The following is a 26,949-nucleotide window of genomic DNA, read 5'->3' as shown; positions in this document are numbered from 1 at the left end:
TGTGAACGGAGTGGATGCAAAAGTGAGATAGCATAGAATTAATGTGAGCAGGTGATAGATGGTTGGTGAGGACTCGATGTGCTGAAGGGGAAGGGAGAGTTTCCATGCTGTATCTCTAAATGAAAACACATTTTAAGTGCAGAATCTGCCATTTTTCTGTTATGGAATCATAAACATGTTATTAATTATATTATCACATATAGAAACTTGTTGTTCCTACTGAGAAAATGATGCATGAATTATATCGGCCATGCAAACATACCGCATGCATCACTGGAATAGGGTCTTTATATTACTAAGCCAGCATTCAGTGCAATGTCCTCCGACAAATTGAGATAAATATTTGACATGGAAGGCATTGATTTTCAATGCCTTGGTTAGGCTTCCTTCAGGATTTTGGATGCAAAATGGAATTTGGCAAATGCATAACTTTCAATCCTTGAGCGTTCTTATCGCTCTGAAAGACCAACAATACAATTTTTATCCATATAGACGCCTATTATGTTGGGAAAGCAGCATAAAGTTATCGATCAAGCGTTAAAAACTGTGTGATTGCTGTTTTAAATGCCACAATGTAAGCAAGATTATATCATAGGACTAGTAATCATACACTGAACATATTTTCCTTGTTCATGCTGCTATGTTTGATTTATTTACTGAATGTGTTTAAAGCTGAATTGGCAAAATGTATTGTTCTTGAGAAAATGAAGATGAGCTGCATTTTTAGAGCCATAGCAACCTGTGTTCTAGTACTTGCGCCCCAAAACGTTAAAGGAATGACAACACAATCCAGATAGTGTGTAACGTGAAGGGAAGTTTCAGGTGTAATTTCATAAGGCTGCTGCTGGCAGAGATGTGAGTTGTAATTGAAGACAACAATGCATTTTGGTGCACTAGTAATGAAGGGACTGAATTTTGGGGATAGAGGATTGAGTGCCAAAGCAAACCAGCTTCTTTGTGCAGACTGAGCAAAATACATTAAAACATTCTTGTAATTTCAGAATTTTTTTTAATGTACTGTAACTGGAAAGTGACAGTGGCACAGCAGATAGAACTGCTGCCTCACAGCGCCAGAGAACTGGGTTCAATCTGACCTTGGGTGCTGTCTGTGGCGTTTGCATGTACTCCTGTTTCCTCCCACATCCCAAAGTGGGTTTGTAGATTAAGAGCCCCAAGTGTGAAGGAAGAGGTGAGAACGTGGGATAACATCGAACTAGTGTGAATGGGTGATCGATGGGCGGCGTGGACTGAGCCGAAGGGCCTGTTTCCATGCTGTATCTTTAAACTAAACCATCTCCCATATAGAAAACATTGCAGCGACTTTCTTCAATTCTGTGATGTGTATGCCTGCTGTACCTACTGGCAACTTAAGTTTTCACATGACCTGTTGACCGTATGTAGTAAACTTCTAAAGCAATGGTGCAGATTTTAAGGTCAGTTGTGAAGAAATGATGTTTGCCATTCAACCTGCTGACAGTTGCATACAGTCATTTTGTCAGGTTTTGAATTGGATTTAAGTATTTGGATTAGATATTGTAAAATTGTACGTGTAGAAAGTGAAACGGATAGAAAGAGCAATAAGATAGGAAAAACAAAGGAGTTTAGTTTAGAGATACAGCGTGGAAACAGGCACTTAGGCCCACCGAGTCTGTGCCGACCAGTGATCACCTGTATACTAGTTCTATCTTACACACTAGGGTCAATTTACAGAAGCCAATTAGCCCACAAACCTGCACGTCTTTTGAATGTGGGAGGAATTCCAACAAGAGCAAACAGAAAAAAACCATGCGGTCACAGGGAGAACGTACAGACAGCACCTGTAGTCATGATCGAATAAGGTCTCTGGCGATGTAAGGCATCAACTCTACCACTGCGCCACCATGCAGCCCTGAGTGCCCATGATTGTCAAATTATATTGTTAGTGCTACAGAGATTATTTGGCAATAATCATGAGTTAACAAACTGAAAATTCATTGTGCTGAAATACACTGACTCTACCATTTTGGAGTTTCATTTCAATAGTCAACTGATGGGTAAATGTGAAAAAGCAAAATGTAGGAGATAGTCGTTTTCCAACATTGTATGGCTGAGACATCATCTTCTACTTTTCCTCATGAATGTTGTGTTGGGTTTTCTGCCTTTACCAATGGGCTGCTTTATTAAACAGAACAGTATAGTATAGGAACAGGAACACCACACTGCAACTTAATATTTGTTATCTGTCCAAAACGTCTTCATTCTGATGAAAAGTCAGCAACCTGTAGCTGGATTTCTGTGTAAAATGTGAAAAGCAAACCACTGCAAGTCCAATTCGCTGATGTGATTTCATTATGTCCAACTGTTACATCATAAAATCCTCACTACTACCTGGCCTATTTTCGGCATTTTCTGTTATTTTAAAAGAGTACAGAATTTTTTTCTGAAAATAGGCTATATAGCTGGTAAGAGTTTAGAGGGACGTGGGGCAAAAGCAGACAAAGGGGATTAGCCCAGAATGCTAACAATCAGCATGAACAAGATGGACGAGGAGGATGCTATGAGGCTGCAGGGCGACTTGGATAGGTTGGGTGAGTGGGCGGAAGCATGGCAGATGCAGTATAATGTGGGTAAATGTGAGGTTATCCACTTTGGTGGCAAGAACAGCAAGGCAGGTTATTATCTGAATGGTGTCAGATTAGGAGAAGGGGAGATACAACAAGACCTGGGTGTGCTTGTACATCAGTCACTGAAAGTAAGCATGCAGGTACAGCAGGCAGCGAAGAAAGCTAATGGCATGTTGGCCTTCATTGCGAAATGATTCAAGTTTGGGAGCAAGGAAGTCCTGCAGTTACACAACGCCCTGGTGAGACCGCACCTGGAGTATTGTGTGCAATTTGTCCTCTAATTTGAGGAAGGACATTATTGCCATTGAGGGAGTGTAGCATAGTTCACCAGGTTAATTCCTGGGATGGTGGGACTGACATATGATGAAAGAATGGTTCGACTGGGCTTGTATTCGCTGGAATTTAGAAGGATGTGAGGGGATCTTATAGAAACACAAAATTCTTAGAGGATTGGACAGGGTAGATGAAGGAAAAATGTTCCCGATGTTGGGGGAGTCCCGAACCAGGGGTCACAGTGTAAGAACAAGGGTTAGGACATTTAGGACTGAGATAAGGAAAATCTTTTTCACCCAGTTGTGAATCTGTGGAATTCTCTGTCACAGAAGGTAGTGGAGGCCAATTCGCTGGATGTTTTCAAGAGAGATTTAGATTTATCCCTTGGGGCTTACGGAATCAAGGGATATGTGGAAAAAGCAGGAATGGCGTACTGATTTTGGATGATCAGCCATGATCATATTGAAGGGCCGAATGGCCTACTCCACCAACTTTCTATGTTTCTATGTTTCACTTGAAATCTCAAACTATATCGATATATGACAAATGTCTAATACTATTGAAGTCTGCTTTTTAAATTATTTTATTCATATAGTTGAAATAGTGTTCTGCAGGTTTATCTAGTTTATGTTGTGCTTTTTATTTTGCAGATCTTTGAAAGAATTCTCTTCATATGGGCCATTCGACACCCAGCAAGTGGTTACGTTCAAGGAATTAATGACCTGGTTACTCCTTTCTTTGTGGTATTCCTTTCAGAGCACGTGGGTAAGTTGACATCGTTCAAAAATGGCCTGATGACAGGAATAACAGGCTAGGGGTTATATCACATTCACAGTGTTTTGTATGTGTTGACACAAGGATCTGCAGATGATGAAATCTTGAGCACAACATAAAGTGGAGGAACTCTGTGTGTCAGGCTGTATCTGGAAAGAAAACATCGCCTGTCCATTGCCCCCCCCCCCCCCCCACAGATGTTATCTGACCCGCTGAGTTCCTCTGGCACTTGGTGCTATGTGCATGTCATTGTCATCATACTGACCAAAAGCTTTCAACATACTGGAGAAGATCTTGGAAAATTATAAGGTACAGAACCGTGAGGATTTATTTTTGGATAAGACTAACCAGGCTTGATCTCTCTAGAAAACAGAGTTGACATTTTTTAAATATTGCAGAGGTGTTCAAAACTTGTCACGAATAGACTCGTACTCCCAAGAAATAATTTAGAAGAAATATTGTTATCCAGAAAATGGTTAAAGTGTAGATCTTGCTTTCACATAGAGCATTTGAGGCCGATGTCTTAAAGAGGAAGCTAAGTAAGTACACAGCGAAAGAGGGAGTATTTTTGATGGTGAGGAGCGGTGGTGATGTATCTTTACGAGAGGGCAAGTATCTTATTTTCTTGAAGAAAGGGACATTGTATTCAACCTTGATCTACAGTGCCCTCCATAATGATTGGGACAAAGACCCATCATTTTTTTTATTTGCCTCTGTGCTCAACAATTTGAGATTTGTAATAGAAAAAATCACATGCGGTGAAAGTGCACATTGTCAGATTTTATTAAAGGCAATTTTTATACATTTTGGTTTAACCATGTAGAAATTACAGCAGTGTTTATGCATAGTCTCCTCATTTCAGGGCACCATAATGTTTGGAACATGTGGCTTCACAGGTGTTTGCAATTGCTCAGGGGTGTTTAAATGCCTCCTTAATGCAGGTATAAGAAAGCTTTCAGCACCTAGTCTTTCCTCCAGTCTTTCCACCACCTTTGGAAACTTTTATTGCTGTTTATCAACATAAGGATCAAAGTTGTGCCAATGAAAGTCTAAGAAGCCATTATGAGACTGAAACAAGAATAAAGCTGTTAGAGACATCAGCCAAACCTTAGGCCTACCAAAATGAACTGTTTGGAACATCATTAAGAAGAAAGAGAGCACTGGGGAGCTTACTAATCGCAAATGGACTGGCAGGCCAAGGAAGATACCTCCACAGCTGATTGCAGAAGAATTTTCTTTATAATAAAGAAAAATACCCAAACACCTGTCCGACAGATCAAAAACACTATTCAGGAGTCAGGTGTGGATTTGTCAATGACCACTGTCCGCAGAAGACTTCATGAACAGAAATACAGAGGCTTCACTGCAAGATGCAAACCACTGGTTAGCTGCAAAAATAGGATGGCCAGGTTACAGTTTGCCAAGAAGTACCTAAAAGAGCAACCACAGTTCTGGAAAAAGATCTTGTGGACAGATGAGACGAAGATTAACTTATATCAGAGTGATGGCAAGAGCAAAGTATGGAGGAGAAAAGGAACTGCCCAAGATCCAAAGCATACCACCTCATATGTGAAACACAGTGGTGGGGGGTGTTATGGCCTGGGCATGTTTGGCTGCTGAAGGTACTGGCTCACTTATCTTCTTTGATGATACAACTGCTGATGGTAGTAGCATAATGAATTCTGAAGTGTATAGACACATCCTATCTGCTCAAGTTCAACCAAATGCCTCAAAACTCATTGGCCGGTGGTTCATTCTACAAAGAGACAATGATCCTAAACATACTGCTAAAGCAATAAAGGAGTTTTTCAAAGCTAAAAAATTGTCAATTCTTGAGTGGCCAAGTAAATTGAGCATGGCTTTAATATGCTGAAGAAAAAACTGAAGGGACTAGCCCCCAAAACACAAGCATAAGCTAAAGATGGCTGCAATACAGGCCTGGCAGAGCATCACCAGAGAAGACACCAAGCAACTGGTGATGTTCATGAATCGCAGACTTCATTGCATGCAAGGGATATGCAACAAAACACTAAACATGACTACTTTCATTTACATGGCATTGCTGTATCCCAAATATTATGGTGTCTTGAAATGGGGGGGTGGGCTATGTATAAATACAGCTGTAATTTCTACATGGTGAATACAAAATGTATAAAAATGGCCCTTATTAAAATCTGATAATGTGCACTGTAACCATGTGATTTAGAATAATAAATGATGGGTCTTTGTTCTAAGCATTATGGAGGGCACTGTATATTGCCCATGTTTCTGTGCTGAAGTAACTCTGAATGAAATCACATATAATGTTCTTTGTGTCCATGACCAGAGTGTATTTTTCAACCAGTCTTTGACATGGTGACAATAACATCCCCTTCCAGAGGCATGCTGTTATGCATCACCCTGACAAGCAGAGCAAATTACTTGCTCCCAGGCATCTATCCATCTGTGCAGCTGTGCAACAGAGCAACAGACTGAGAAAGTGCAGAGCGGGGGGGCAGGCTGACTTGCCTTCAATCTCAGGAAACAGTTTGCTGATTCTCAATTGCTCGTCAGAAGTGAGGTGGTTGTGATGTGTGCCACATGAAAATAAGTTAGTATTTTTTATTTATTGTGAATAAACATTAATAGAATAATGTTGTTTAACGGGTGATTGATGGACGGTGTGGACTCGGTGGACCAAAGGGCCTGTTTCCATGCTGTATCTTTCAATCAATCAGAAGACCATTCTGTGAGAACCTGAAGGTGAATTCCTCCATGCTCCTCATCGTATCTTGAATTCAGCAAGGAACATGTGCCAATGTACTAACCAAGGCATTGCACATCCACATTAGTTATTTCATGAATCCATCCAAGTGGTGGTTCTCATCGAAGTTCTCCAAGAAACCACAAATAAGTGAATAGCCGATAACAGTCCAGTGAGGCCAGCGGCTGATCTCTTGGTGGTCTCCACATCGAGCTCCCGTGTGGTCTCCGTGTCGGAGCTCCTTCGTGGTCACTTCACTGAGCAGTAAATTTACACATCCTTTTCCGATGTACACAAAACTCCGCGGGACGTGATCCCTGCATAAATCCGGGAGCATCTGTATGTACCACCTTTTGTCAAAGACCTAGTATATATTGTATGGTATGGACAAGATATCAAATGATAAAAGGCCATTTTATTGCCACCTTTGGAAGTGAGGATTTTATCATGTCACTGTTGGCCATAATGAAATCACATAAGCAAATTGGACTTGCAATGATTTGCTTTTCACATTTTAAACTGTGCTGCTTTGTCATCTATTTTTTAAACATTAGGTTCTGTGTTGGTTTGCGTAACCTCTTGAATTATATAATTTTAAAACACCTTTATAGTTACATCCCAAGATGTATGACAAAATCTAATGTTGTAAGCAAATGGATTTTGATTTCTCTAAACATTTTCAAGCAGAATACATATACTAAAATATGTGCTTGAGATTGGCTTAGCAAGCTTATTTGCTGATGTTATCTCAATAATCTTGACCTTTTTCAGGATTAGTTGCAAGACTTTATTCAAAATTTCAGCTAAAGAGACATTAAGTACACCACTTTTTTTTCCTAACACCAGTCGCTCTTGTAAGGTTAATTACTTCATTAAAATAGTGTATTAATAAAATACTTCAGTAAGTCTAAAATCTTCCAGTGCAAGGAACAGCTTTTGACTATTGATTGCATTGATTTGTGGTGCCCTACTACTATTAATAACTCGTAGAATACACTGCATAGCAGAAAGAGAGCTTGAGTCACTCCAATCTATTTTGTTTTTTGCTGATCTTAGCCATGTCTGTGATCATTAGAGAAAATGAGATCTTGTGCATATTCATGTCTCATTTCACTGGAGCATTGAGGAATATTTTTTTTCTGAAGATAATTCAAGTGCTTTGAATATCGTTGATTTTTAGTTTTCTGTTTTTTACTGAGAAAACTAGGGAAAGGCAAATTGCTTGGAAACTTATAACTGTAGTTATAAGATAAACTTCCACTTCCGGTGTTCCCGATGTGGCCTCCTGTACATTGGCGAGACCTAGAAGAGGTCCTTCTGCAGTTGTACAGGGCCCTGGTGAGACCACACTTAGAGTATTGTGTGCAGTTTTGGTCTCCAAATTTGAGGAAGGACATTCTTGCTATTGAGGGAGTGCAGCGTAGTTCACGAAGTTAATTCCCAGGATGGCGGAATGTTGAGAGAATGGAGCGACTGGGCTTGTGTACACTGAAATTTAGGAAGATGAGAGGGGTTCGTATAGATACATATAAGATTATTAAGGGATTAGACACGCTAGAGGCAGGAAACATGTTCCCAATGTTGGGGGAGTCCAGAACCAGGGACCACAGTTTAAGAATAGGGGTAGGCCATTTAGAACGGAGACGAGGAACTTTTTCACCCAGAGTTGTGAATCTGGAATTCTCTTCCTCATAAGGCAGTGAAGGCCAATTCCCTGGATGCTTTCAAGAGAGAGTTAGATAGAGCTCTTAAAGATAGTGGTATCAAGGGATATGGGGAGAAGGCAGGAACTGGGTACTGATTGTGGATGATCAGCCATGATCACAGTGAATGGCGGTGCTGGCTCGAAGGGCCAAATGGCCTACTCCTGCACCTATTGTCTATTATTTATTGACTAGGCAACTGTTTCGCTCAACCCTTACTCTCGGTCCCCCAAGGCCTTCTGGATGTCCTGGATTCTAATCATTTTAACTCCCCTTCCCATTCCCATACTGACCTTTCTGCGCTGGGCCCTCTCCATTGCCAGAGTGAGGCCACATGTAAAGTGGGGAACAGCACCTCCTATTCCGCTTGGATAGCCTACAACCCAACGGTGTGAACATTGAATTCTCGAATTTCAAGTAGCCTCCACCCGCCCCTCCTCCCCATATCACTACTTTTTTTCTTCCCCCATATCTCCCCATCTTTTATAATAAATACTGTTTTAAATTGCAATTATTATTTTCAATGCTTAACTTCGCCTTGATGGTCTTTGAGAAAAAAATCGAAAGCTTTTTAATTGGTTTAATGTCAAGTAAATAGCAAGGTTGAGTGTCGTATAAAACTTCAATAATCCAACATCCAATTGTTCAGAATTTCTGGTGACTTGACAGTTCTGGGAATCTGGTGAGTGATGGGGGTTCAGATTGTGGGTCAGGGTTGGGGGAGCCACAAAGGGTCAGTAACACGGCAAGTATGGCTCTTTGCAGGGGTCCGCAGTGGTTGTGTGTTTCGGCTGGTTTAACTAAACTAAAATATACAAACAGGAACTCCATTCGCTGCTCCTTTTAAAGTCATTAGGTTCACTTGATGATACTACCATGTAACATTTTTTTTTAAACAGTGAAATCAAAAGTGGATATTTATAGCATAACATCCAATAGTCCAGAAAATGGACTAGTTTAGCTCCACTGAAGTTTGGACTTTAGAGATGCAGCATGGAACCTGGCCCTTTGGGCCATGCCGACGAGCGATTACCCCGATCACGCGCACTATCCTACACACTAGGGACAATTTACCATTTAGAGAAGCCAATTAACCTACAAACCTTTGTGCATCTTTGGAATTTGGGAGGAAACCAGAGCACCCGGGGAAAACCCATGTGGTTACAGGGAGAATGTACAAACTCCGTACAGACAGCACCCGTAGTGAGGATCAAACCCAGTTTTCTGCCGATGTAAGGCAGCAACTGTGCCACCCTGAAAGTACCATATTATCGGAATCTTATTGTGCTTAAAAAATCTGTTGTGCTATTAATAGAATGTAAGTAAATGGATGAATTTACAAATCATTTCCTCCCCATAATGTTTAAGTTTATGAGCAGTTACTAAAGTCACCGTTAAAGTGGCAATGGTAAAGTCACAATAGTTGCACTTGCATTTCAGTCACAATCTAATATTAGAGTTATTACAATGTAGAAATCTCATTGTTTACTAGATAGTTTGCTCTGCTTTTGGAAGTACGTCTTTAAGTTTTCAGTTTCTAGCGATAATTCAGTTCAGAGCCTTTTTCCCCAATTTTATTTTCTAATAATTTACCAATAATCACTACTTAGAGATAGTTTAAAAAAATCTCCAATCAAAGGGATGTTGCATCAACTTAGCAATAAGTTGGAACTGGTAACAGAAAATTTGCTTTGGAAATTGACAAGCAATTGCTTTGATTGATATCTGTGTCTATTGATACTCTCTTGAACAATGTAACGGCTATTGATAAAAGGCCTTCAAAACTAGCCATTGAGCGTGGGACTGATTCTGTGCCATTGTAATTAGGGAGGGAAAGGCATTATATACATGTTCATGTTAATTGGCACTCATCAACACCATTTATTATAATACAGTAAAGGTATAATTACTGTATTGAGTGATTTTATGAATTTTCCAATTTATGGACTTCCAACCTTGAGTCTACCCTGTTCCTCTCCATAGATGATCTCCACTATGCCTCTGTCATATCTGACCTTTATAGGTCATTGGCATTGTGCCACATTAGCTTACTTTCTCAGGTTTGACTCGCTGTTGTGCAGTTGCAGTAAGAATGTTATTGTTTCATTTCAGGACATTTGACTAAAATGAAAATTAAACCCGATGATCGGACATTTATTATCATTAATTTTGACGATAAAATAACCCAATTTTTTTTCCAACTGACCCTTGTTGGTAATAATTGTAAGATTAAAATTTTCATTTCTGAGTACACGTTAGATCAGTTTAGTTTGGAGAAGCCATCCCAATCAAAGTTTTTTACTTAAAGTTGAGCATGACCAAAGTCACGAAAGAGCTATAAAGTCCTTGAGATTTAAAATAGAATACTGAATTAGTCTTCTAAGTACTCATTGAAAGGAACGTGAAAGAGTATTTGCATCAATCTCCAATTGGTGAAGTCAGTGATTTATGGATTTCAGTGTCTATTCTGCTAAGGAATTGATTCAGTGAAATTATATGGTTGAATGTGTTGCTTTTTTCCATTATCGTATAAGCCTCTGTATGTAAGATGTTGAATTGATTGCCTGTTGTGGAATAGCGAGTATTTGCAGGATTATATCTTTTGCAGAGTGCACCTTACACTGTTCACTAAAATCAGTCAATGTTTGTCCAGACACCGAAAATCTGAAACTGTGTTGCAATCTCCTTAATGCTGCATTTGAAATGTACGAAATCACACAATTTCCCCTTTCTCTATATGAAAGGTTTACGAGTGTCAACTTTTCAATGTTCTCGAGGAACAAAATGTATGCCACATAAAATTATCATTACCTAAGAACATGGATTCAAATCTTTGTAAGGGATTACTCCTCCACAGGCTTGAGTGCTTTCTTTTCTGAGGCATTCTATAATAAGATTCTGCAGAATAGCCTGAATAATGAGTTTGGTAACACTCGCCATCGAGTTTGGAATTAACTGTTGAAGCAGTTTAGTACAAATCTAGTTTTTGCCCGTCTATAGATGCCTACTGAAATGAGTGCTGTAGGATGTCATTTGTGCCGAGATGACATTTGTGGAAAGAGAATCGGCTTTGATGATAATCAGCTATCATCCAACAAGGGGAGATGTAAGTGCAATTGGTTTGTGCTAAGCTATTTCCATGCTTCCATCCCTCCAATTGTCCACCAGCAATCAAGGTAGATAATTGGTGCCCGTTGGGGTCAGTGTTGATCTCATCTGACCTGAGTTAGATCCTAACCCCCTCCCCCCCCAACCCCTGTGTGATCTGGTTTTCTCCTACATCCTAAAGAAGTGCAGTTTCAATGTTGGCTATTATAATTGGTGCCCAGTATTATGTTATCCCAAGTGTGGATGGATAGTAGGAGTTAATGGATACATAAGAGTCCGAAGAATGGTCCTAACCCAAAATGTCACCTATCCATGTTCTCCAGAGATGCTGTCTGAAAAACTGTTACTCCTGCACTTTGTCTTTTTTTGTAAGCCAGTATCAGCAGTTCTTTGTGTCTCCAGATAATTGAATGAATTGAACTTTATTGTCTCATGTGACTGGTCACAGTAACATTCTTTGCTTATATACCCAAGGTATGCAAATAGACACCCATAAAGGGTGCTTACTAAGTTACAAAGTGCCCCCACACCAAGTCCTCCATTGTTCTCACCCCACCCCTCCTCAGAGTGGTCCCCCACGCCGGGTTCTCCATTGTCCATTGTTCTTCCAAAATTGGTTAATTTTGTGTAATCTATGAAATTCCAGTAATATTTTTTAACGTTAGTTTTTGGAGTCTGGGCATTACTGGCAAGATTAGCATTTATTGCCCATGATAAGATGGTAGTGTTGCCTCATTGAACTGCTGCCGTCCTGATAAAGGTACTTCTGCAGTGCTGTTGGCAGGGAGTTGCAAGGTTCAGGCCAAGTAGCGATGAAGACCCGGCATTATATTTTCCAGTCAGGATGGTGCCGATTAATGCCCTCAGTCATAGGCAAAGATATTTTAATTAATTATATTGATTAACATGCTTTTAATGCAGTAGCAGACTTGGAAACTTGAGTGGAATGATTCAGATGACACATTGCAGCCAATCTGTATACATATATGAAGATAACAACATACTCAGAAACCTGAAACATCGCCTATCCACATCCTCTAGAGATGCTAGCTGACCCATTGAGTTACTCCAACGTTTTGTGTTCTAACATACTCAGTGATTGTGACATGGACCTGAGGGTAGTTGCAAACATAGAAAAGTTAAGAAAGTTTTTTTGATTAGAGAAAAGTGGAAAGGGAGCAGGAGATTAAGAGAGTAAATGAAAATATTTACAGTTTCAATTTGCAAAGGACCAAGATAAGTGTTATCATAAATATGATTGAGAGAGAGTGAGCTATGTTCCATAGACAGGTGAACTTGGAAAGGCAAAGATGGTGCATGCATTCAGAAAGTATTCAGACCCTTTCACTTTTTCCACATTTTGTTACATTTTGTGAAAGGGTCTGAATACCTTCTGAATGCATTACAGCAATAAGGCTGTAATGTAACAACATGTGGAAAAAGTTAAGGGGTCTGAATACCATCTGAATGCACTGTACTTGTCATGTTATTTTTTGTGTGTCGTACACTTGACTCCTTAAATTGCAGAAGTCATATTTCTAAGTGGAAAAATGCAGCCCAGCTATTATGTGGTTACAATCATGCCTTTCATGACAGTGATATATCTAGCCGTTGAAGACGAGAGAATATAGTGAGCTGTCTGTGTTAGGCATGTATGTATTAGGTCATAAGATCATAAGTGATAGGAGTAGAATTAGGCCATTCGGCCCTTCAATTCTACTCCACCATTCAATCATGGCTGATCTACCTCTCCCTCCTTACCCCATTATCTTGCCTTCTCCCCATAACCTCTAACAGCCGTGTCAGAGTGACAAATATAAAAACATATACAGAAAATAGAATGGCACAGCATACGAACAGACCCTTCAGCTGAAATTTCTGTGGCAATCATGATGGAAGAAGGGTCTCGACCCGAAACATCACCTATTCCTTCTCTCCAGAGATGCTGTCTGTCCCGCTGAGTTACTCCAGCTTTTTGTGTCTATCTTCAGTTTATGCCAGCATCTGCAGTTCCTTCTTACACATGCCTGGTTGATCCCCTCTGCCTGCATGTGAACCATATCTCTCCATTCCCTGTATATCCATGTGCCTACCTAAAAGCCTTTTAAACACCACTATTGTATTTGCTTCCATCCCCACCCTTGGCTGCGTGTTTCAGGAGCCCGCTATTCGGTGGTTCAGCGATGCTTTTATTGTCAGTGCAAACACACAGTAAAATTATTTTCTTACAGTCCAATGGAGTATTGCCATACCTAAGCACATCCCTGATGAACAAATTGTACAGAAATAGTCTGCTTATCCCACGTGCAAGAGAGGCCATATTTTGACACCATTTTAGGAGTCCAGTCCATGCTCTAGGTGTTATAAACGGTGCCTGTTCCATTCAAGCCCCAGGATGCTGCAGGCCTCCAGCCGTGGTCTTCCTGACAATACGTCGGCCAGACTTCCGGTTCCAGCTAATGACCAGGCTAAGTTTATTGAACTAGGTACTTCAAGGGAGTGTGCGGGCAACATCGATCCATTGCTGCCATTTGTACAAATCTGTCAATATATTTAGGGCAAATTGTCTCTTCATTCTTTGATTACTGTCTGCGAAGAAACGTGCAGGCACCTCTTGCCATTGATTTCTAATGTGTTAACCAGGGAGTTGCATTATTTGAGATAATTAATCAAATCTGGATTAAGTCTCACTTCAATAAAGAGATTTGATGCAAAGATAAAATACCATGGTAATGGGACCTAATGCGTCATCAAAATCCTCTCCCCTTGGCTCCTGACTGATTTACGTTAGACAAATATGATATTTTTTTAATAAATTTAGGTCAAATTGTATTTTGTCGATAGAAGTGCTCATTTTTCCTTAATTTTTATTTTATTATTACAAGATGAATTTTCCTAAGAACATTTTTGCAATTTCATAATTTCCTTGTTTATTAATGCACATTCACAGCATTAGTCACAAAAGGTTTATCTTGCACCACTTGCTAAAAGGACATATTGGTCGATGAATGAGTGCCGTTAAATAGGCACACACCTTTGCTAGTCCAGAGAAAGGCCCCATCCGAAATGTCATCAATCCATGTTCTCCAGAGATGCTGCTTGATCCGCTGAGTTACTCCAGCACTTTGTGTCTTTTTCTGTGACAGTTCCATGTCTCTATATACATCTTTGATAGAAAATAAAACAGAAAAATAGGTGCAGGAGTAGGCCATTCGGCCCTTCGAGCCAGCACCGCCATTCAGTATGACCATGGCTGATCATCCAAAATCAGTACCCTGTTCCTGCTTTCTCCCCATATCCCTTAATTCCATTAGCCACAAGAGCTATTTCTAATTCTCTCTTGAAAACATACAGTACATTGGCCTCCACTGCCTTTGTGGCAGAGAATTTCACCGATTCACAACTCTCTGGGTAAAAAAGGTTTTTCCTCATCTCAGTTCTAAATGGCCTACCCCTTATTCTTACACTGTGACCCCCTGGTTCTGGACCCGCAACATTGGGAACATTTTTCCTGCACCTAGCCTGTACAATCCCTTAACAATTTTATATGTTTCTATAATATTCCCTCTCATCCTAAATTCAAGTGAATAAAAGCCCAGTTGATCCATTATTTCATCATATGTCAGTCCCGCCATCCCAGGAATTAACCTGGTGAACCTACGCTGCATTCCCTCAATAGCAAGAATGTCCTTTCTCAAATTAGGAGACCAAAACTGCATACAATACTCCAGGTATGGTCTCTCCAGGGCCATGTACAACTGCAGTAGGACCTCCTTGCTTCTATACTCAAATCCTCTCGCTATGAAGGCCAACATGCCATTTGCTTTCTTCACTGCCTGCTGTACATGCATGCTTACTTTCAGTCCCAACCTTAAATGTCACTTATTCTGTATGTCCCCCAGAGATGCTGCCTGACCTGCTGTGTTACACCTGTACTTTCTCTTTCTTTGTTAGTAGATAAAGTTCTTCAATCCTGCCTTCAATGTGGATTTCACTCAAGTTCGATTTTTTTTTTACCCTGCTGTTTCCTCTCTAAATGTTTTACATCATTTTTGAAAGACTGAGGCACAAGTTTCTTACCCAGTGAATTATATTCAGTAGATATAATCTCTGCATGAATGGTTCCCATTTTGTCTGCGCAATTTATTTAATAAAAAATACTTTCACTGGACTTTCTGGACAATGTGGTTTGTTTTTGCCAAATGTAATTCTGTCTGATCAAGTTGTTACAAATGAAAGATCTATGTGTTGCACTTTCTGTGCGTGGGTGTTTTATATACACGCATATATAGTGTCTGTGTGTAAATGTAAAATTACTGGTCTTTAAAACAAGAAATATTTCATTAAATGCAAACCAAGAATACATTTCTAACCACTGAGATAAGAATGGAAAAGAAAGCAAATAACATCTCATTAATTATCAAGCCTATTCTCCAAGGAAGCAATGGGTGTATGATAAAATGTGTGTACTTGTGTATATATATACATTTATATAGTATGCATGTATACATATGCACACACACACACACATACAAATGCACATACACGCGCACACGCCAATTTGCGTTTAACCTTACTCTGAAATGGAGAAGGCCTGGGACAGAAAGGTCAGTGTGGGAATGGGAAAGAGAATTAAAATGTTTGGCAACCGGGAGATCAGATTGGTCCAGGCAGACTGAGCGAAGGTATTCAGCGAAACGATCGCCCAATCTACGTTTGGTCTCGCCAATGTATAAGAGCCCACATCTTGAACAACGGATACAGTAGATGAAGTTGGAGGAGGTGCAAGTGCACCTCTACCTAACCTGAAAGGACTGGCGGGGTCCATAACTGTCTCGAGGAAGGAGGTATGGGGACAGGCGGTATAGGGACACCTAAAATAAAAGGTAAATAAATGTGACTTGACTTGACTTGACTATCCCTTTACTTCAGAGATGCTGTCTGACCCACTGAGTTACTCCAGCTTTTTGTGTCTCTCTTTGATAATCAATTAGATGTTTAATGTCTCCTTTTCCATTCTGATCTCATTTTATATAATTATCTTGTTTTGGATTTAATGAAATATTACTTGTTTTAAAGACTGGTAATGTGACATTTACTGCCTTTTTACTAATGCAACAAAGCAGTTTGGTTGTCTGTGTAGAACCGCAACGTATTATGTTAAATTGCACATGCACACTCTTAGTAATTTGTCAGCACAAGTCGAGTAAAGATGCATACAATCTAGTGAGTTCCTTTCAATGAATATAAATCAGAAAGTCACTGACCCATTGCTTTATAGCTGGATACCTCAAGAACATTTAGATCTTTAACATACCTTCATCAGCTTGGTTTTAACACGTTTTCGAAGACTTGCAGCATTTATATTCCTTTCCTTCTGTGAGAGTTTTAATTTAGAGATACAGTGTGGAAACAGGCCCTTCAGCCCACCAAGTCCAAGCCAACCAACAATTACCCCGTAAATTTAGTCACACTGCTGTTGCATTATCTGGCTCCAAGTTCTATGTGCCGTCCATATTTACCCCTTTTCTACATAGCTGTGTCCTTCCGCAAAGATATCCCTAATCTGTGGGCAAATTACATTTCTTAAAATCATCTTAGTTATAATACTGGTATTAAAGATGCTTTTAGATAGGCACAAGAATATAAAGGGGAAGGAGGGATATGGATCATGTGCAGGCAAAGGAGATTAGTTTGGCTTGGCATCATGTTCGGCAAGGGCATTGTGGTCCAAAGGACCTGTTCCTGTGGTATACTATTCTATGTTCTATATATTGTTCAAGCTCAGTGTTCTCTGGTTCTGATGCTAACTACAATCACCTCTATGAATATAAGGAAGTCCATGCCACTACTTGAATTTGGACTGGGGAACTTTCCCCAGTCTATCGTTCAATATTTATTTCTTGGCCAACATAATTAACTCGTATGATCTGATAATAATCGCATTGTGTTCCCTGCATAAACGGGTTCCTGCTCTCTCTTCATTTATTGACATCAAAAATTTATATTAGTTTAGTTTATTGTCACGTGTACCGAGGCACAGTGAAAAGCTTTTGTGGCATGCTAACCAGTCAGCGGAAAGACAATACATGATTACAATAAAGCCATCCAAAGTGTATAGGTACAGGATAAACGGAGTAACATGTAGTGCAAGATAAAGTCCAATGAAGTCCAATTAAAGAAAGACCGAGGATTTCAAATGAGGTGGATAAAAACATTATTGTTTGCAAATTGTAAACATTCTGAGGGAGAACAAGGAAAATAAAGAGTTATTTATTCTCCTTATCTCATTACACTTTGAGGAACTTGCTTTGTGCAAATTGGCTGCAGTTCTTTATAGAACTTTATATGCACTTCAAAGGTAATTCATCGGCTTTGAAGTGTTTTGGTTACAAGGACATGAAAGTGTAAGTACAGGAGTACATTAATCTTTTCAAATAATAGCAGCAGTGTGAGTGCAAATATTTCCTATTATTTATATCCCTTTTTCTTCACATAAATAGATGCCTTTTATATGGGAAGTGCTCCTTTATAATTAAAAAATAGAAAGGAATATTAACCAAAAAATGTGATGAATAGCTAAGACCACTTATGCTGGGTACTCAGTATTAATAATGCAGACCTCTGCTGCTTTTCTATTACTCTAAGTACCAGTTTGTCTTAGTTTATTGTGTTTGTTTGCAATTGCAGGCAAAAAAAACCTTTGGGAAATGTCCAAATTACTTTTCTTTTTTTGTAACCATTTTTTCATACATGATTTGCGCACATTGCTGACAAGTGCCCCACTTACAGGCTGTTGGCTTCAGCCATTGCATCTAATGATGATACTTTTCGGTGCTGCTGGGTTAAGACTTTTCTGTTTACCATGCAGCAATTAAGAATTGTTGATGGAGGTATGAGGGACTGCAAATGCTGAAATCTAGAGCAGAACACTAAGCGCTGCAGGAACTCAGCACGTCAGGCAGCCTCTGTGGAAGGAATGGACGGACGATGTTTTGGGTCAGGACCCATCTTCAGACTGTTGATATGTTTTTAAAAAATAGGAGTGTTTGAGATCTAGAGTGTGTGAGGTATTACTGTTGGTAGAACTCCTGTACAGTAATCCCTGCACTGTTATTCTTGTAAGTAACACGTTTGTGAGGTTCTCTTGAAGGAACTTGGGCAAGTTGCTGCTTTGCATTTGCTTTACGTTACTTTATCTTAGAGATACAGCACCGAAACAGATACAGTGATCACTTCAAAAACTAACATTATCCTATACCCTTGGGACAATTAACCTGCAGATCTATCAGTCTTTGGAGTGTGGTAGGAAACCGGAGCACCCGGAGAAATCCCATGCATTCACAGGGAGAACATACAAACTCCTGACAGACAGCACCCACAGTCAGGATGGAACCCGGGTCTCTGGCGCTGTAAGGCAGCAACTCTTCTGCTGCGCCACTGTGCCGTCTGCCACTGTGCTCATGTGAAGTGTGACAGGTGGTGACAAGATTATTTATCCCAGATGGTGTTGAACTCTTTGAGGGCTGCTGTAACTGCCCACTTCTAAATGTGAGAAGCAAAATGTCGGACGTGGTATATATGATACTGAGTTGGATGATCAGCCATGATCATATTGAATGGCGGTGCAGGCTCGAAGGGCCGAATGACCTACTCCTGCACCTATTTTCTATGTTTCTATATGGTGGAGACATCGTCTTTTACTTTTCATCATGAATGTTGTGTTGGGCTTTCTCATATATCCATGGGTTGTCTTATTACATATAACAGTACAGCACAGGAACAGGCCCTTCAGCCCACAATGATTATGACATACATGATGCCGTGCTAAATGGGTCTCATCTGTGTGTACATCCCTCTATTGCCTGCACTTCCATGTGCCTAGCTAAAAGCCTAATAAATGCCACTATCGTATTTGCCTCCATCACACCCCTGGCAGCGCATTCCAGGCCCCACCATTCTCTGTGTAAGAATAACCTGCCACGCACATCTCCATTAAACTTTCTCCCTCACACGTTTGAGCTATGCCCTCTAGTGTTGGACATTTCCACCCTGCGATAAGGATTCTGACTTCCTACCCTATATATGCCTCTCATTTTATATAATGTTTTTTTGATAATTATCCTTCAGCATTCAACCAGAGTTGACTGTTCCCTTTGGTTCCATTTGAAACCATGGCTCCTTGTCACATTTTTCAAATGAGAACTTGAGGCAAGGGCAGTCACTCTCCACTTGCCTCTGGAATTCAGATCTTTTAGAGATGAAGCATGGAATCAGGCCCTTCAAGCCACCAAGCTTACGCCGACCGCCCATCGATCACCCATTCACACTAGTTGTATGTTATCCCACTTTCCCATCCACTTTCTACACACTAGGGGACAATTTACAGATGCCAATTAACCTACAAACCCACATGTCTTTGGTTTGTGAGTGGAATCCGGAGAACGTAGATGAAATGCAGGTGGTCGTAGAGAGAACGTGCAAATTCCACATGGAGAGAACCCGGGGTCAGGGTCGATCCTGAGTCTCTGGCGCGTGAGGCAGCAATTCTGCCAGCTGCGCCACTGATGTTTGCATTAAGGCTGAGGGTGTTACTGTAACTTGGACCCAGTTCAAACTATTCAGCGACCAGAGTTGCAGAGATCAAGGTAGGTGGAAAAACTACAGAAGGAGATGATTTAGGCTAAAATTTGCAAGAAAACGATTGTCAATGAGCACAGAGACAGAAGGGAAGCAACAGCAGCATATCAATAATTTTGTCTATCACACCTACCATGGACAATAATGTTTAAAACACAAAGTAATGCTTAACCAGCTATGGGCTGAATGCAGTAGGTTTTAAACATCTGAAGTTTTCTTGATTTATTTCTGTTCTGATGTGTGATCAGTTATAACAAATGCAATCAGTTATGTCAAGTTTATCATGGCTTCTGCACAGACATTGTGGGATGACGTGCCTGTTCATAGAAACATAGAAATTAGGTGCAGGAGTAGGCCATTCGGCCCTTCGAGCCTGCACCGCCATTCAATATGATCACGGCTGATCATCCAACTCTGTATCCTGTACCTGCCTTCTCTCCATACCCCCTGATCCCTTTAGCCACAAGGGCCACATCTAACTCCCTATTAAATATAGCCAATGAACTGGCCTCAACTACCTTCTGTGGCAGAGAATTCCAGAGATTCACCACTCTCTGTGTGAAAAATGTTTTTCTCATCTCGGTCCTAAAAGATTTCCCCCTTATCCTTAAACTGTGACCCCTTGTTCTGGACTTCCCCAACATCGGGAACAATCTTCCTGCATCTAGCCTGTCCAACCCCTTCCTGTGCTGAAGAAGGGTTTACAACCCGAAACGCCACCTATTCCTTTTCTTCAAAGATGCTGCCTGACCCGTTGAGTTACTCCAGCATTTTCTGTCTATCTTCAATATAAACTGCAGATCCTTCCTACTGTTTGTACAGTTCTATGCTATATGCTAGCCTTTGGGATGTAGGTATTTTGCGCACTTATAAGCATCTGCGCTCAGGAATGGTACATGGCTTGGAATATGTATGTGGTGAATTGCTTGAATGATATTTGAAGAACAAGCAACATAAAAGTGGCTTGTATTCACTTGTTTGGAAAACTGGAAGGATGATCTGGAGGTATTTAAAATAATGGAGGTATTTAAAATCTGGAGAAATTTTCTTGTGTTAGTGATCCAAAATAAATAATAAATTTAGTAGCATTGAAAGTGAAACACAGTGAAGCATTTAACATATGCCTGGTACTTTCAATGCAGAATTACTCTCTGCTGCCTGCTAATTGCTGTGATTGCAGTATGAACCCTGTGCTAAATGTACTTTTGAATGGCTGCACGCCTCATTAAGGTGGCAATATTGTGAGTGAATAGCACAATTGAAGCCAGCCAGCAATCCTTAAAGCCAGAGAGGAGCTTTTAAAATAGGTGTAATGTGAATGAAGCAGATGCTGCCAATTATTATTCCTGAATTTGACCTGAAAGATGATGAATTCCCCAGTTAAGGAGAGGCATCCAAAGTTTTCAGTGACTGCACATCAATGTGTTGGAAAAGGTGTAAACTCGTTCAAATATTCTGTACCTCCAATGGGCAGATGGTCTTCTCGGCAATCTTCCTGCATCTTAGGAGGCAGTGAGACTGTACAGGCATTGCAGTCATTGGAAGAATTCAAGACCTGAGGTGCGGAGTGATATAGTGAGAAGTTGCTGTCCTATAGATGATGAAATAATTCATTGTGACATGACCTATCACCCTATCTGTGCATCTCTTACCAAAAGATCAATGCACTAGATCCTGATCACTATTAATCAGGATTCTTATTAACACATATGGTCGTGTTAGCCGATGGGCAACTAAATAATGAAGTCGGGCAGCAAGGTGGCTCAGTGGTAGAGTTGCTGCCTTACAGCGTCAGATACCTGGGTTTGATCCTCACTACGGGTGTTATCTGTCCGGAGATTTACGTTCTTCCCGTGACCGTGTGAGTTTTCTCCGACTGCCCCGGATTCCGCCCATGCTCCAGATACGTGCGGGTTTGTAGGTTAATTGGCTTTAGTAAAATTCTAAAATTGTCCCCAGTGTGTAGGATAGAGCTAGTGTAAGGGGTGATCGCTGTTCGGCACGGACTCGAAGGGCCTGTATCCACGCTATACCTCAAGTCTAACTAGTGGAAGAAGATTTTGATATCATGCTGTCGAATATTCCATTATCAATGATCGTGGTGCTAATTGGAAGCCATTTGCAGCCATTTTCAACCAGATATGCTGAGCAGGTGATCTCTCTTGATTTTGATGATCCCATCATCACTGTCTTCAGCCAATTCAATTTGCACTGGACATATCACAGGATACAGGACTAGACAGCGCCCCAGCTGTAGCACTGAAGAGCTGTACTCTAGTCTAGCCATCTTAATGGATTTCAACATTGTTATCAATTTACTGCCACAGATGGTGGTGGAGGCCAACTCATTGGGTATTTTTAAGGCAGAGATTTACAGATTCTTGATTAAAATGGTGGCCATTGTTCTGGGAAGAAGGCAGGAAAGTGAGGTTGAGATGGAAAGATAGATCATCCATGATTGAATTGTTGAGTAGACTCGATGGGCCGAATGGCCTAATTCTGCTCCTATGACATAAACTTACAATTTTTCTACAAGGCACAAGCTGAGAGTGTGATGTAACAATCTCAATTTGTGCCAAGATCTCCATAAATCTCTAGAAGATTGACATTATCCAGGACAATGTGGCTTGCTTTATGTGCTCCCTATCAACCACCTCATTCATTTCTGTACCATTGATGGACAGTGGTTGCTGTATGTGCCAGCTACAAAATGCATTGCAACTACGCACTCAAGCCACATTAGCACCTCACAAATCGCACCAGAGAGAAGAATAAAGAGAATAGGCATAGGAAAACCTCCAGCTGTATGTTACCTTCCATGTCTTAATTTTGAAGCACATCACCAGTCTTCATTGTCTCTGGGTTTGTGGCATCGAATGTCCCTACTGAGCAGCACTGTGGGAGTACCAGAAAGGCGGCACAGCAGGTAGAACTGCCCCCACCCCTCACAGCAGGTTCGATCCTGACCTCAGATGCTGTCTGCGTGGAGTTTGCATATTCTGTGAGCGCGTGGGTTTCCTCTGGGTGCTCCGTTTTTGTTCCATATCCCAAAGACTTGTGGGTTAATTGGCCTCTGTAAAATTGCCCTTAGTGTGCAGGGAGAAAGTGGGATAATATAGAGCCAGTGTGAATAGGTGATCAATGGTCGGCATGGACTTGAAGGGCTGAAAGGCCTTTTTCAACACTATATTCCATGAATTCAAGAAGGTGGTTGTTGATCAACTTCTCAAGGGCAATAAGACATGGGCAATAAATGCAAAACTTCTCTGCTACACCCAGATACACTAGAATAAATAATGGTAGAGAAACTATTAAGATAGAAGCTGAAATATCATGTGATCTTTTATACAAATTATTTTTAAAATGAATATACCTTGAAACATTTGGGGCATTAAAACACATTGAACAGTCAATATTTTAGAATCCGGTTTTGTTAAGCAAACATTGAGTAGTACGCTGTTCCAAAAAATGTGTTGAGAGAGCCTCAGTGGCACAGCAGTAGAGTTGCAGCCTGACAGCGCCAGAGGCCCGTGTTCGTATAGTTTGTACATTCACCCTGTGACCGCATGGGTTTTCTCCGGGTGCTCCAGTTTCCTCCAACTCCCACACTTTAAAGACATACATGTTTCTGGGTTAATTGGCTTTGGTAAAATTGTAAATTGTCCCTTGTGTGTAGGATAGTGCTAGTCAATCGTTGGTCGGAGCGGACTCGGCGGGCTGAAGGGCCTGTTCCCACTCTGTATCTCTAAAGTCTGTGATAAAGCAAAACATTGTTAACATCTTTAACAAGGGGATTTGTTTAAAATGTCTTAAATTCCCATTAGTAAATTAATTTATCATGATTTTACTAGATGGTTGCAAACAGCTCTGCGTCAAGAGTGGCTGAATTATTGGCTGTAATTGGTTAGCTGTACAAAGCGCAGTTGGTGTAATTTGCACAGTGATGATGATATACAGGAGTTTTGCTGTAATTGCTGCTACAAAATCCAGCCAATTAAACTTTTGTTTTGTTGCTTTATTTCCAAAATGTTGATTAAGCCCGAGACTGCATGATTTTCACAAGTTGCTATGAAAAGGCAATTAAACTATATTTAGCGTTTTGACAACATTTTTGCATCAGTGGTCTTTAAAAGGCTTTATAAATGATCACTGTTTTCATTGTTGTCACTTAAAACTAAAATATAATTACGGATTGCTGCTATGAATTTGTTATATATTGTGCTATAATATTTATAAACTTGAAGTTGAAAGAGAACCTGGAAAATATTTTTTTGTTGGAATTTTCATAATAGCGCAGCTGGTCGAACCGCTGCCTCACAGCGCCAAAGACCCGGTTACATCCTGACTTCATGCGCTGTCTGTTTTCAGTTTGCACATTCTTCCTGCGCCGCATGGGTTTACTCTGCATGCTCCAGTTTCACACTTTCCAAAGACGTGCGGGTCTTTATCTTTTCCACTTCTCGCGTCTATTTTCGGTTAATATCACCTTCCCTTTCCCACCTGACATCTGCCAATCGACCCCCTCCTTACCTGTATCCACCTATTACTTGCCAGCTCTAGAAGGACTCCTTTTCTTCACCTCTTTCAACCAACTATCTCCCCTCTATCCACCAGTCTGAAGAAGAGTCGGAGCTGTGGTGCAGCTGTAGAGTTTGCTGCCTTACAGCACCAGAACCAGGGTTCGATCCTGACTTTGGGGCTACCGTCTGTATGGAGTTTGTACCTTCTCCCTGTGACCAGGCGGCTTTTCTCCGGTGGCTCCAATTTTCTCCCATATTCCCGGGATGGCGGGACTGTCATATGCTGAGAGAATGGAGCAGCTGGGCTTGTACACTCTGGAATTTAGAAGGATGAGAGGGTATCTTATTGAAACATATAAGATTATTAAGGGTTTGGACACGCTAGACGCAGGAAACATGTTCCCGGTGTTGGGGGAGTCCAGAACCAAGGGCCACAGTTTAAGAATATGGGGTAAGGCATTTAGAACGGATATGAGGAAACACTTTTTCACACAGAGTTGTGAGTCTGTGGGATTCTCTGCCTCAGAGAGCGGGGGAGGCCGGTTTACTGGATAGTTTCAAGAGAGAGCTTGATAGGGCTCTTAAAGATAGCAGTCAGGGGATATGGGGAGAAGGCAGGAACGGGCTACTGATTGTGGATGATCAGCCATGATCACATTGAATGGCGGTGCTGGCTCGAAGGGCCGAATGGCCTACTCCAGCACCTATTGTCTATTGTCTATTCCAAAGAATGGAGGTTTGTAGGTTAATTGGCGTCTGTAAAATTGTCCCTAGCGTATAGAATAGAACTAGTATATATGTGATCGTTGTGCGCCGTGGTTTTGGCAGGCCGATGGGTCTGTTTTCACCCTGTATCTCTAAATAAAAAGAGTCCTGACACAAAACCTCTGTCCTTTTCCATTCACAGATGCTACCTGAATTGCTCCAACAGTTTGATTTTTTTTTAACTTACAAGGACTGTAGTATTTCAAGAAAGCCTACTGCTATCTCTTGGAAGTTAGTTAATTATGCCAACATTATTTACATTCCAAAGACTAGTTCATAAATCTTGCACAACCGGGACTATTTGGCAACAATTGTTCATTGGGGAAAACAAGGTAAAATCACTCTTGAGCAGGGCCTTGGGAAGAAAGACTTGATCATTGATCTTCATTGGTGTGGAAGTCTGGGGGAAGTGGTACGGCTTGTTCACCAGCAGTTAGGTGTTTGTGAATATCGCAGTGAAATGGCTGAAATCTTATGGGATTGACAGGAAGAGTGAGTGTGGAAAGAGCCTAATTTTTCCTGTGAGCAAATGAGTTGCGTGCCAACAATTTTAACGTGTGGGAAGGAAAAGATTTAGAAGGAACATGAGGTTAAACTTTTTTTACCAAGAGTTGGTGAGTGTATGGTGCGGGTGGCCGGACGATGTTGTTGAGGTAGGTACTATCGCAAAGTTTAAGAAACATTTAGACAGGTACATGGATAGGATAGATTTAGAGGGATATTGGTCATACGCAATAGGTGGGACTAGTGTAGATGGGGCATGGTGGTCAACATGGGCAAGTTGGGATGTTTCCATGCTGTATGACTCTAATTGTGTGATAAGATCTAGTGCAGAAGTCCCCAACCTTTTTCGTCCCATTTACCCCTGGCAACTATAATAGCACATAACAATGTTAGTTCACTTATTTATGAACATCTAATGATGAACAGATACCAGTATACCAGAATCAAACACAGTCAGTCAATGAGAAAAAATATGTACAAATCCAGAATCAACAAATTTACCCTCTGGGTAGGCGAAATTTGCCCCCTGGGGGTAAATTTACCCCAGGTTGGGAACCCTTGATCTAGTGAGATAAAGGGTACTGAATTATATGACCATAAGACAATGGAGCAGAATTAGGCTATTCTGTCCGTCGAGTCCACTCTGTCATTCAATCATAGCTGATTTACTTTTCCTTTTCTACCCCATTCTCCTGCCTTTTCTCCATGACCTTTGACATTACTTCAAATGCACGCAGTTCAGGTTGAGGGCTGAATAGTTGTCCAGCATTTAGACTGGGGATATTGTAATGGAACCGTTACTGGAATCCTGGGTGGGGATAGGGTAGGGTGGTTATAGTGTGGCAGGATCTTGCATGCAGATATGTTCAATAAACCTGAAGACTTGCAAGGAACTGCAGATGTTGGAATCTTGAGCAAAACACACACATTGCTGGAGGAGCTCAGCAGGTCATGCCACATCTGTGGAGGGAATGGACAGATGTCATTTTGGGAAGAAGGGCCCAGAAATGAAACATTGTACATCTTGTTTCCTCCACAAATGTCTGGCCTGCTGAGTTCCAGCAATTTGTATTTTGTGTAATAAATCTGTTTCTTCCTCAATGGTAGCTCGGTGGAGTTGTCGGGAGGAAAAGGATAAATGACAGCACTAGGAACTGAAGCTGCCTCGTAGAGGAATTCCTCTTTAGTTTAAATGTACAACTTTGAAACAGGCCCTTTGGCCTACCGAGTCCATGCCGACCATCGGTCACTTGTTCACACCGGTTCTACGTTACCCACTTTCGCACCCGCACCCTATAGATTTGGGGCGATTTACA

General features: G+C 40.9%; 1 protein-coding gene across 5 annotated transcripts in view; it reads left to right on the top strand.

Annotated features, from left to right (window-relative positions):
• Positions 1-26,949, top strand: part of tbc1d22b (TBC1 domain family member 22B) — a 209,028-nt gene that overhangs the window by 122,385 nt on the left and 59,694 nt on the right. For all 5 annotated transcript variants that reach the window (XM_033042544.1, XM_033042547.1, XM_033042543.1 and 2 more), the window contains one exon: positions 3,527-3,641. In XM_033042544.1, coding sequence (XP_032898435.1) covers positions 3,527-3,641 — 115 coding nt within the window. The remainder of the gene's footprint in view (positions 1-3,526; positions 3,642-26,949) is intronic.

This window comes from Amblyraja radiata, chromosome 24, assembly GCF_010909765.2.
Source record: "Amblyraja radiata isolate CabotCenter1 chromosome 24, sAmbRad1.1.pri, whole genome shotgun sequence".
Classification (NCBI taxonomy): Eukaryota; Metazoa; Chordata; class Chondrichthyes; order Rajiformes; family Rajidae; genus Amblyraja; species Amblyraja radiata.
Note: the sequence above shows the minus strand (reverse complement) of the source record. Positions and strands in the feature narration are given on the sequence as shown.